General features: G+C 47.8%; 1 protein-coding gene across 3 annotated transcripts in view; it reads left to right on the forward strand.

Annotated features, from left to right (window-relative positions):
• Positions 1-13,303, forward strand: part of GKAP1 (G kinase anchoring protein 1) — a 664,789-nt gene that overhangs the window by 348,081 nt on the left and 303,405 nt on the right. For all 3 annotated transcript variants that reach the window (XM_078675829.1, XM_078675827.1, XM_078675828.1), the window contains exon 7: positions 9,201-9,353. In XM_078675829.1, the coding sequence (XP_078531955.1) occupies positions 9,201-9,353 (153 nt within the window). The remainder of the gene's footprint in view (positions 1-9,200; positions 9,354-13,303) is intronic.

The following is a 13,303-nucleotide window of genomic DNA, read 5'->3' on the forward strand; positions in this document are numbered from 1 at the left end:
TACTGTTTCATGAAAACAGAATTGAGTTTTCCTAATATCACTATGAATTATTTAAGCCAAAGTTCTCCTCTAAAATTTGCCATCATAACTATTACCTTGGATTGATAGTCGGGAAAATAAGGTGGGTTTCATTGTATAATGCACTAAACTCTGAGTTGGAAAGGATACACGTTTTTCAGGATTTCCTTGAAATAATGTAACATACTGTTAACGGAATAACATGTAATGGAATATTATAACCAGAGGAATTCAAAATGTGGACTGCAGCAGTATCGGGAAGTGATGGATCCTGCACCACTGCTGGCACTTGATAGAAAACACAGGAGAATTAACTTATCGTTACTGAATGACATGTAGCATTTCTAATAAAATCTAGTGTTCTCGTCTAATTACCTGTATTGAGCTTGGACTCCGAAGGGGGCTTGATTTAACTCCAGTATAGCAGCAGCCATTGGTTGAAGCACCAATGTAACTTGTCAGTACCTTTGGTAAATACCTTTAACGTCAGTTACAATTGGAGGCACATGACCACCTCTTCCAAACACACTGTAGGTTTGAAAAACGCTGACGTGTTCCACTGGCTTAAGGGCTGGGAGACATGGTGAAGAGCATTGGGGCATAGAGGACACTGAAAAGCAACGTCCCTAAAAAAAGAAATTAGGAAAGGATTAGAGATGGTTCCAGGATCAGCTAATTTTGCCCCAGTATTGGAACTTTCATAGATTCCCATGCTTTGTATCATTCCCCGTCGTCGGACTGGGAGTCTCGGTAATAAAAAATATCATAGTAGTAGGTACAAAAGAGAAAGAAAGGCCTAGGCCTCATTCCCTTTTGTAACATATCAGCCTCTTTTTGTAAAAGAGACCAAACTCTAGGCGTCAGCCAATCAGAAGAGCCTCACCCTTAGAACCTTCCTGAAGGAACCTCAGAGCCTCAGATTTTCTACCGCACGTTGTGCTAGGGAGTCTCCATTGAGCTCTGCTCTATTTCTACTCTTTTAAACCCATTTCTACAGATATTTCTTAAGGATTTTCTTCAGTTTTTCTTCAGGACACTCTTCTTCTTCAAGATGTCTGAGGTTGAGAAGAAAAAAGCCCTTTTCAAGCCCTGTTCCACCTGTGGGAAGAAAAGGCTGTTTGTGGAAGACAAACACAAGGATTGCATCTACTGCCTGTATCCAGATCACAGGGCAGAGGAATGTAAGATTTGTCGCACTCTCTCCACCAAGACCTTGAGAGATCGTGCTGGAAGGCTACTTACATGGTTGCAGAAGCAGAAGGAAAGGAAACATGGAGTTTCCAGTGATGAGGAGGATTTGGTGTCTTGTGCTTCCTCTAAAAGGTCAGTGAAAAGGGGTAGAGGTTCCCCATCTTCCTCTGTGGAGCGCCCCTCTAAGGCTTCAAAGAAGACCCCCAGGGACTCTGATGGCCGGGGTTCAGGAGGTTCCCCCCACCGCAGTGGGTCGGGCAAGGCAGAACTGGTTTCGCCTCCTAAGGGTGAGAAGACAGACCCAGCCTTCAAAAGACCCTCTTCACACTCTTCAGAGAGGAGTTCCAAGTCCTCTACGACGAAGACTTCGTCGACGGTGGCTCCGTCGACGACAAAACTGAAAACCAAGATCCAATTGGTCCCGTCGACGGGCTCGTCGACGGGAACGTCGACGACGAAGGCTTCGTCGTCAGTTAAGAAGACCTCGACGACGGCAGCGTCGACGGGAAGTATGCCGACGACATCGTCGACGACGGCGAAGACATCGTCGACGAAGAAACCATCGTCGTCGACGACAGTGTCGACGAAGGCAGTACCGACGACGACGTCGTCGACGATTTCGACGACGGTCATGTCGTCGACGAGTGCTTCGACGACGACAACAATTTCTGCATCGACGGCGGGCTCGTCGTCGGTGGCGTCGACGACGACATCTACTATTCCTATCTCGTCGACGAGGATTTCACCAGCGTCGACGGCCCAACCAACGATACTGGCTGCAGAGAGGAGGGTAACAATCTCTCTCACAAAGATCACGCCAGAAATGACATCCCCAAGGAGGGTGACCTCATTACCCCCAACGACGTTGCTAGACCAGGACTACTCTGAGGGAGACGGTCAGGATAGCTTTGAGTATGCAAATAGCCCATCTCAGCTTCTCATTAAAAGTCAAGAGACGGACTCAGAGGGGGCATATGAACAAGGTGGAGATGACTACCCACAAACAGACCACTTAATGGACTGTGAATCACAAGGCATGGTTTCAGTACCGACGTCCTTCCTGCATGACCTGCACAAGATGTTGCAAGACTATAAGTCCAAGGCCGAGCGTCCAGCACCGAGGAGGTCTACTCCGTCAACACCAGTGAAGGACAACTCTTCAAGTGTCCCTCAGGCACACCCAGTGCAAACTCCTCCTCGACCACAGCGGCCAGTACCCCAGACTGCGTCTGGAACAGCGGAGGATCCGGATGAGGATCATGATAATGATACGGATGCGTCGTCCGGTGATAATCAGGACACGGATCAGGAAGGGGATGAATACAACGACTACATCATCCCGGATCCAGCGTCGCCCCACCAGGACCTTGGTGACTCTCCTCCTGTGGACATTGGCAGTTTTCACCAACTGATGGAACGTGCTGCCGGCCGATTTAAGTTGGTATTGCCTGCGGAAACCACAGACTGTTTCCTGTATGATTTTAAAGACACTCTCCGCAAGACTACGAGGTCCATTCCGATTGTGGAACATCTATGGAAGGAGGGTTTGAAATCCATGAAAAACCCAGAGACGGTGGTCCCTGTGCTACCGCGCCTTGATAAAAAGTATAAAGCGCCGGATGATGCACCGGCTGCCCTGACAGGTCATCCCAAACCGGACTCTGTCATCTCCCAAGCGGCGCAAAGGAAGTCACGGAACCCTTCTGCTCCCTTGACAGCACCTCCTGACAAGGATGGTCGACGGATGGATAACACAGGCAAGAGATTTTCATCCATTGCTAGCCTTCTGGTTCGCGCCGCCAATGCTTTGGCAATATTGGGACGATATGATCGCCAGTTATGGTGCGATATAGCTCCCTACTTGGATCAGCTTCCACCGGAAAGCGGGCCGGAAGCCAAGAAAACCTTGCAAGAAGGTGAAGCGGTCTCCATGGAGATAATAGATTGTGCCATGGACATTGCCACGACGTCCTTTAGGGCTTTGGCAGGAGCAGCAGTACTAAGACGCCAAGGGTGGCTAAAAGCGACTTGGTTTCGGCCAGAAATCCAAACCAAGGTTCTTGATCTACCTTTTGATGGCGAGGCACTCTTCGGCAAATTGATCGACGAAACGCTGCAAGACATCAAGAAGGACACGGAAACAGCCAGATCGCTGGGAACACTCCAGTACCGCAAAACTCCTTTTAGGGGCACTAGAGGCAGAGGTGGCACCTATAGAGGCGCATACCAACAACAACGCTATTCTTCCAACAGCTCTGGGTACCAGCCGAATCGCCAGTCATACCAACAAAGACAGGGCCAGTCCTCTGGTTATTCACGGCCTTACAACAAGGGCAAGCAAACTGCCCGTGGACGAGACTCGTCCAAACGCCAATAGCGGCCTGCTGGCTCTGCCTACTGCTCCCTCCTCCGAGAGATCATCAGTTGGAGGCAGGGTGTCAAAATTCCTTCTGAACTGGTCCCAAATTACATCGGACCGTTGGGTGCTCAATATCATCAGACGGGGACATACTTTGGAATTTACGGAGGTCCCTCCACCCAGACCCCCATCAGCCATCCCTTCCAAACATCTGCATCTCCTGCGGCGAGAAGTACAACAAATGCTCCGCAAAGGAGCGATAGAGCCGGTCCCCTCCAATCAACAGGGCCACGGTTTCTATTCCAGGTTCTTCCTGGTGAGGAAAACGCAGGAGAAGTGGCGTCCCATCCTGGACCTCAGGGAGCTAAATGCCTATCTCATCTCCTTATCCTTCAGGATGGTATCCCTACAGGACGTTTTGAAAATGGTCAACCCGGGGGATTATATGGCCACGCTCGATCTGGAGGATGCGTACTTCCATATCCCGATTCACCCAGCGCACAGAAGGTTCCTACGCTTCACAGTAGCCAAGAGCCATTTTCAGTTCAGAGTCTTGCCGTTCGGCCTTCGCTCTGCTCCAAGGATTTTTACGAAGGTGCTGGCACCTGTAGCAGCATTTCTGCGCAAACACCACTTCCAGGTCTTCCCTTACCTGGACGATTGGTTACTAAAGGCCCCGACCAGATCATTAGCGCAGGACGCGGTGCAGGCTTGCACCACTCTGTTCCAAAATCTGGGTCTCACCTTGAACATGGAGAAATCCACGCTGCAGCCGTCACGGACAGCGCGGTTCTTGGGAGCGCTGTTGGATTCGCGGCTCTCAAAAGCATTTCCTACTCGAGAAAGGGTACAGAAACTGCAAAGATTAGCAGGAAGCCTTCAAAGAAAAAAGTGTCTTTCTGTACGCAATTACAAGTCGCTGTTGGGGGTGATGTCATCTTGTATACCCCTGATCCCGCACTGCAGGCTACGGATGCGCCCCCTTCAGGAGCAACTGGACCTCCAGTGGCAGCAAGTGCAGGGATCGTTCGACGACAAAGTAACGGTCACTCGAGAAATGAAGGAGGCAGTGCTTTGGTGGTCGAATCCACAGAACTTATGCCAAGGTCTATCCTTCGCAAGCGTTCCATCACCTCACATACTGACGACGGATGCGTCATTGGAGGGATGGGGAGCAGTGATGCAGGACCTGCAAGTCAGCGGCCATTGGTCTCCAAGCGACCAAAAGTTACACATCAACCTGTTGGAGCTGAGAGTGATCAGGCTAGCCCTTCAAGCCTTTCTTCCGCGTCTCCAGGGTTCACAGGTGCTAGTCAGGACGGACAACACCACGGCTATGCATTATGTGAACAAGGAAGGAGGGACAAGGTCACTCCCCTTGTCGCGGGAGGCTCAACAGATTCTGGAATGGACTATTCTTCACGGAATTTCTCTAAAGGCAGAGCACTTACCAGGAGTGCTCAACGAGGGCGCAGACAGGCTGAGCAGGCTCGCCTCAGTCAGTCACGAGTGGGAGCTGAAACAACAAGTGATAGATCTACTCTTTCAAACATGGGGCACACCGGAGGTGGACCTTTTTGCCACGCCGGCCAACAAAAAGTGCCTAGCCTACGCCAGCAGGTTCCATCACCAAGGCTCATTGGGCAATGCCCTGTCGATAGCCTGGACGGGGAGATTTCTCTATGCATTTCCACCGATTCCCCTGCTTCCTCGTCTCCTCAGGAAGATGAAGATGGAACCATGCAAGCTCATTCTTATCGCCCCGGCATGGCCAAGACAATTTTGGTACACCGAGCTCCATCTGCTATCGCTAGTACCTCCGATAACGCTGCAGGACGTTCCGGATCTCCTTACAATGTCCGAAGGACAAGTTTGGCATCCAGACCCGAGATCGTTGCACCTGACTGCATGGCTCCTGACCAGCGAGAATACATGAATGTTCCTCTTTCCAAGGAGGTCAAAGACATCCTCTCTCAGGCAAGGGCTCCGTCCACAAACAAAACATACAGACTAAAGTGGAAAAGGTTCTGTATCTGGTGCAAGAAGGAAAAGATTAATCCTTTCACGTCACAACCTCATCAGCTCCTACCTTACCTACTCTCGCTAGCTAAGTCTAATCTGTCCCATTCTACAATCAAGGTTCATTTAGCAGCGATTTCGAGATTCAGAAGGTCTGATTCTGGTCCTTCGTTGTGGTCTGCAAGAATTGTCAAACAATTCCTCAAAGGCCTGTTCAGGGTCTATCCGCCAGTGCGATCTCCTCCTCCAGCATGGCATCTGAACTTAGTCCTGGCTCAACTAATGAAGGGACCTTTTGAGCCAATTCACCGCTCAGACCTAAAATTCTTATCATGGAAGTTAGCTTTACTCTTGGCCCTCACATCAGCAAGGCGAGTGGGGGAGATGCAAGCCTTGACTATCCAAGAACCGTTTTTGCAGTTCAAAAAGAACACTACCATCTTAAGGACGAACCCAAGGTTCATTCCCAAGGTTCCCACGGACTTTCACCTAAATGAGCCGGTCATTCTAAAGACATTTTTTCCAAACCCAGTCACTCCAGCAGAAAAGACATTGCATACTCTGGATTTGCAACGCTGTCTGAAGTTCTACATGGACCGCACCAAAGACTTTAGAAAATCTTCTCAATTGTTCATTGCTTTCGGCAGTCCAAACAAAGGTCTCCCTCTATCTAAACAGGGGATCTCGAGATGGATCTCAAGTGCCATTCTGCATTGCCACAAGTTAGCAGGAAAACCTCTAGTGGGCAAGATCCGTGCTCACTCGACGAGATCAGTGGCTTCTTCTACGGCCCTCTTTGCGGGGGTACATATCAAAGACATCTGCAGAGCTGCTACCTGGAGCAGCGTGCACATGTTCACTAAGCATTATTGCTTAGAGTCATTGCAACAGGATGATGCGGCTGTGGGCCAGGCTGTCCTGAGAAACCTCTTCAAGTGATGGGTGAGCTTTCCTTTCTATCCCACCTTCCATGGGTGACACATTTTGTAATTTTCTGGCTAATGTTATGATATACTGCTTTACAAAATGTGTTTATGATGCTTACTGCTTGCTATTCTGATACAAAGCATGGGAATCTATGAAAGTTCCAATACTGGGGCAAGAAAACAAGTTACTTACCTGTAACTTTGGTTCCCCAGTATTGGTAACTTTCATAGATTCCCATGCGCCCACCCACCTCCCCGGGGAAAGCTCAGCCTTCAGCAACTATGGTGTCTAGCACACTACGGCTACGAAAATCTGAGGCTCTGAGGTTCCTTCAGGAAGGTTCTAAGGGTGAGGCTCTTCTGATTGGCTGACGCCTAGAGTTTGGTCTCTTTTACAAAAAGAGGCTGATATGTTACAAAAGGGAATGAGGCCTAGGCCTTTCTTTCTCTTTTGTACCTACTACTATGATATTTTTTATTACCGAGACTCCCAGTCCGACGACGGGGAATGATACAAAGCATGGGAATCTATGAAAGTTACCAATACTGGGGAACCAAAGTTACAGGTAAGTAACTTGTTTTCTTCCTCAAGAAAACCCCCTTAGTCTTATGCACCTACCTGGAATGTAGAACAGTCAGACTCCAGGCGACAGAAAACTAGAAAGAAGTACAGCAAGGACAAGGTATAAAAGTGACAAGGCCCCTTCTTTAAAAATTGGCTATAATACTTCATCGATTAGCTCCAATGGGACAGTGGTTCAAGAGGGTCGAATGAAAATTACTTTTTAGGACAATATCTTGGATCCGGGGATCAAATTAGTTTTTACACAGTTCATCTGTGCAGAAATATGGATTTCAGAAAACCTTAGTTACCTCAAAATGTCCCTGAAGGTACCAAACAAAATATTTCCAATAGGGGAATACGAAGAGCAAGAGTTACAAAGTTACCAAGAGCAGCTCCAGAATCCAGAATACCAAGTGTAATCAGTGTGTGATGTAGGTTTCATAGAACCTTTAATCAGAGTTGCAGATTATGCACATATCACACAGAAGAAAAAGCGTGCCTTGACTTTGTGTGGTCTTACGCCTCTGTGCCTTGCATGCCCACATCGGTGGGCCTCCATAGTACCAGAGGATAATGTTTTCATCATAATTCAGAAATGGGGACTCAGATTAGACATTGTCAGCATGAACCAGCCAGGAACTGTCTGATCCAGCTCTGCACCATATAGAAAGTAAATATGTACTAGTGGCATTGCTTATCCTCAAGTGCATAAGGCTGTATCAACACTTCCACCTTGAGCCATGTCAAAGCCAAGGGCAATCCAAAGTGGATCCCACTGACTTATAGTATACGTACACTCGTGAGGCCCTGCTAGTAAGGACATACTCATAACACACATTCAACGCACATTCCCGCGTATGACAGCACAGGTCTTTGGTGTGGCACATAAGCAGAACTGTACACTAGTGACCCTGTAGGCATTGTGCTCGGTTCTGGAAAACAGGAAAAAAACAAACCCCCCACACTAGGCTTCAAGAATAGTATGCTGCCACCACCGTACTATGTGCATGTCCAAGGAATACAGATCATAGTCTTGTGTTGCTGAAGTGGTACGCTTTTCACACTCCCCACTTAACGTTAGAGCTAGGCTCTGGGTCTTAGTCAATTTTGGCCCAAAAGAAGGTCATGATACCAGATTCACTAGCTGTTAAGTGACTCGAGGGGTAGGGGTGTGTTGGGGGGAGGGGTCAAGGGACGGTGGCATGCGTATGTACCATGAGGGATATTTGTTTTATTTAAATCATTATTGCATTTCCGGAAGTCCTCAAGGCATGAGAATGCTTACCCCCAACGCCCTAAGGGACGCCCTTTCCTCTCAGGAAAAACAGCTGAATGTGGTGCATGTGAGCTGCAGAGACCGCTGTTCGACATACAGGTCACCTGCTGCAGTGGTTGGCTTATTAGAATTAAGAATCAGTTTTCAGTACTGGCAAGGGTAACTCACCCTTTCTTCTCAGATTGATTAAGAAAAAGTACCATTACTTTGACAATAAGCCCAATTAAGTTTTTTGTGTACTACATTTATTTTTTCCCACCTCAATACGTTCCCTCTCATCCCTACTCATAAAAGCAGATTTGAAATATTTACCCTCACTCTCATGGAGATGAATAGCATGTCATTCTATTAATCCCATAGACACAGTAATACACTAATACTTTCTCACTCCTGCCAACGCAGGAATGCACCGCCTCCTCACCAACTTAGACATTGTTTTATTTACACTGGATCTTATTGTTTGAAATTGGATACCATTGTGAAAATCCTCATTCTCCTCCACTCAAGCAAGTTGACTGACTATTGCAGTCAAAGTACAATGAGAAATCTTTGAAATTTAACTTTTTGTAAAAGTAAAAATTAAAAACTAAATTTTCCTCCATTTAATAAATCAATAAAAAATAGTGGAACATAGTTCACGATCGTTCACAATTAGAAAGTGTGCAGGTGTTGATGAAAATGCAGGGGTTATGGCCCATGTTCACTGAAAAGGCTTCTATTTTGATGGTGCCTCAAACCTTGCACCATTCCATATCCTTTTTTTCTCATTTTAAAGAAGATTTTGTTAAACAATGGTTTTGTAGGTGTTTTTCCAGGATTTAATCAGATACGTTGTGTTCTTTGCAGGAATTGAGGTCTCCGCAGCCCTTATCACAGGAGGGTGAATTTTTCAGTAGACTGGAAGATGATGTTAGTAAAATACTAATAAGAGAGAAAAAAAGAAGAGAGCACACAGATGTAAATGATGTGGGAGGCGTTGTATCTCATGAATACAGTCCGGTATGTATGTATTTTATTAAAGTAATTTACTAGTTCTTGTTTGTGTAATGCCATTTATTTTCTGGATTGCTTTTATATATTTCGGTTTGGATACACTTTACAACACTTCTCCAAATAGGTGGCAAACTAGTAACACATTACGATAAGTATTGAATTAGATCAGTTGTGGCAGTTGAAGAATACAATTCAACAAAATTCCCCCCCCCCCCCCCCCATACCTCACCCTAGGTGCTAAAGTACCAGATTTATCTGGCTGGCTGTAGAAGTCTTGCTTACTATATGGTATACACTTATTACAGTGAAGCACTTTGCACTATTCCAGACAACCCCAACCCTTATGGGGATTTTAGTGGTTTTAGACAACCTTAGAAAGCTCTTTAAGTGGTAGTTGTGGAGAAGAGCCTTCAGGCTTATCTTGAAGGAGTGTTAGGCATATTGTTTTCCCAGATCTAATCATGTAGTGTAGGTTAAATTGAAATGAACCAAACAGTGTGTACATATAAAAATAGTTATATTCATTACACAACACTCACTAGCACATTGGTATATCTCCTACCCGGAGATATACACACAAATACACAAGACTACTTCAATTGTAACAGGTAAGTAAGGACAAAATCCAGTGGTCTCCAGGGGGAGAGCTGACCATATATTAGGAATGTGAACCGTGACCGGAGTCCGGGCTTGGACCAGGATACTCGGAGGTGCTGGGGACACAAGGAACCACCCAAGGTAAGTACCCAGTAACCCCACGGAGGCTCTGTGCAAGAGTGGAGAAACAGCCGCATGTCCAATGGAAGTCAACGTAGATGTCACAGTTGCAGTTTTAAAGAAGGACCCTATCCAGTAGATCCTGAAGAAACCCCGTGAAAGACAAGGTTGGAGAGTCACCCCACCTGTGGATACCCCATGAACCAGGCTACCTACATCCGGGAAGCCAGGTGCGAAGTGATGTCAGAAACCACCGTAGACCACAATGGAGTACTTCAGTAAAGATGTGCTGGAGAAGACTGTGCAAGAGTCCTGTGGAATCCAAGGGTGTATTCTTGGAAGGAGAACCTGCAAGCAGAGTGGACACTGTCTATGCCTCTCGGAGGTGAGTAGGAGGCACGGCAGAACAATGCCCAATGATGACAGGCGGTTCAAAGGAGTTGACGGTGACCTTGCGGCTGCAGCTGTGGGGATCAGGTGATGCTGAGGATGACCAGGAGCCGTGCACAAGTTGTCGGAAGTCGTGAACCAGGGGTCGGTGTCTGGTGGGAGCACCAACAAGCCCTGGCTGCTGCAACAGGCGTGGGAAGAGAAGGAGTAACGTTGAGACTATCAAGGTCCAAGGGAATCGCCACAAGCAGGGGAGTCGGAGCAGGCGTCCCAAGCAAACAGGGGAGCCACTGAAGCAGGAGAAGCCCCTCAGGAGTTTTAAGAGGACCTCGAGCAGATCACCAAGAAGAAAAGCCCACTGTGCAGAGGATGCAGTGAAGACACTGAACTTGGCAGGAAGAGATGCTGGAGCTTCTTTTAGCCCGAAGATATGTGGAGTGCAGAGCCAACAAGCCTTGGCAATGGCAAGTTGACGCGGTGCAGGGGGGCTTGGTCCTAGCGGTTCCGACGAGGGATACTGGCCTTAAACTTGCTGAGAGGAGAGATCAGGCCTCAAGGGTGTTGCAGAACCACCACTTGTGTTGCTGAGCCTTTCGAAGTCTGTGGAACGTCAGGAGCAGCAGTCCGGTCAGCTTCCTTGTGGTGCCTGCAGGAGAGTGATTCCTATACTCCAAGGGAGATTACTTTGGGTGTCATTGATGCCCACGGGTCTGTTGAGGATCCTGGAAGAGACACAGACATCGAAGAAGACTTGCAGAACAGCGAGACCAGGAGCAGCAGGAGTCTTCCTTGATGCAGTCTCAGTTCCAGGCAAAGTCCAAGTGTCCAGACGGTCGAAGAGTGGCGTGGTTTCAGGCTTGAGTCTAGTCCCACTACAAATCTGAGGACCGACCTATGGGTAAGCCCTCAAATACCCAAGGAAGAGGGCTAGGACGACTCAGGGGTCCCTCCCAGAGGAGGTACTGGACGGAGGGGAGGATACTCGCACATCCTTTGTCCAATTTTGCGCCAAAGCGGGAGCCAAGGGCTCCCTGAACTGGCTCAAACTGGACTATGCAAGGAAGGCCCCAAATGTGCCCTATAAAGCAGTCTGGTAGCAACCAGGGCCCACGCCCAACCTAATACACTAAGTCCTGTCTGGGAGGTGGTCACTCCTCCCTGTGACAGGAGACCTATTGTTCTATCCCCTACTCGAGCTCAGCAGGAGGGCAGAATTGTGTCTGGAGTCTGCAGCAGCACTAGCTTGTGCTCAGATCCTGAAAGGCTGTAACTGGGGAGCCCCCAGTACATGGGATCATACTTCCAACACTGGAATTGGTGTTTAGGAATGATTTCAACATGTTTGATACAAAATATGACCGGGTTCAGTGCAGCCACTATATAGTTAGACATCTTGTAATGACTGATGTCCACTATTTGCATTAAAATGGCTGACTGCACTGGAGAATCGACTCCGAGGTTTGTAAGGGTGTCCTGTTCATTCGGGGCACCCTCACACTTATAACCAAGCACACTGCCTTCAGGACTGAAAGGCCTGCTAGAGGGGTGACTTTAGGTTTTAGGTGTAATGACCTCAGATATAAGGAAACTTACATCTGTTGTTAGAGGTGCAACCGCCAATTCACACAGGCTGCAATGGCAGGCCTGTAGTCACAGTTTGAGTGGTCTCTCATGGCTGGCACAATACATGCTGCAGCCCATGGGAGACCCTGGTGTACCTATGTCCTGGGTACCTTTGTACCATATACCAGGGACTTACAAGGACACACCAGTAGTCAATTGTGGAGGTACCCAAGTACTTGTCATGTCAAATTTAGGGAGGAACCACAGTGACTGGGTTCCTGATTAGCAGGATCCCAGTCAGACTAGTCAAAAAACAGCCTGACACCAGCAAAAAGTGGGGTAACCATGAAAGCAAATCCAACTTTCCTACACTGTCCTATGACTATACATTGATAATTAGCCAAAGGGGATCGTCAACACTCATCTGGCTATGTTTTTGCCTCTCAGAGCACAAAAAACATTCCCATGAAAGCCTGAGTGTGAAAAATTACTTTCCAAACCACCACTTTTCTGCCTTCTCCTCCCTCCCAAAGTTTCTTCGTATATACTGATCTGTACAAAACTTGACACGTCAAAACCTAGCCACTTTCTCTAATTGCTTTCCAGTTGTCACGCAGATATGTCAAAATGGTGCCAAACTTACTAACAAAAAAATGTTTTCTCAGTGAAAAATGAATCTTAGTCATAATGAGAAATGTCCAAGCAATCTTAAAGGAAAGTAACTGAAAGAGAACATTAGTTATAGATTCCTTACCTTAGAATTACCCCCAGGCGTCAGACTGGTTCCGGAGAAATGTTTTCTTGGCATTACCCCTGCGCTTCTGGTAGGTGGTGTCGGTCGACTCCGGCGTCGTGGTCGCCAGGATGGCGTTGCAGTGTCTACTTAGACGCTGCCCCTGCGCGTTGACGTCGGCTCTTTCTTTTTCCGCGCCAGCCAGCACAGAGCCGGAGCGACCTTGCCCCTTGGTCACTTTTTGACTAACCTTTTTTTGATTATTTTTTTTGTCTACGTTATTTGAGTCTTCCGACTCCTGGTGCACAAGGGATGTCCAGCTGTTGGCCCTGTTTCAAGACTTGTGACACCTGTCACAAGTTGATGTCGGTCACCGATCCGCACTTCGTGTGCCTTTGGTGCCTGCAACGCGACTACGAGCCGAAGTTGTGCTGCAACTGCCGGGCCCTGAACCATGAAGTATTTGCGGGAGCAGTCCCGAAACCTTTTGGAGGCCAGGCAGTCAGCTCGAGGTCCCGGTCGAGGGGAAGGTCACGGGACCGGTCGCGGAGCC

The sequence above is a fragment of the Lissotriton helveticus genome, chromosome 2_1 (assembly GCF_964261635.1).
Source record: "Lissotriton helveticus chromosome 2_1, aLisHel1.1, whole genome shotgun sequence".
NCBI classification, from domain to species: Eukaryota; Metazoa; Chordata; class Amphibia; order Caudata; family Salamandridae; genus Lissotriton; species Lissotriton helveticus.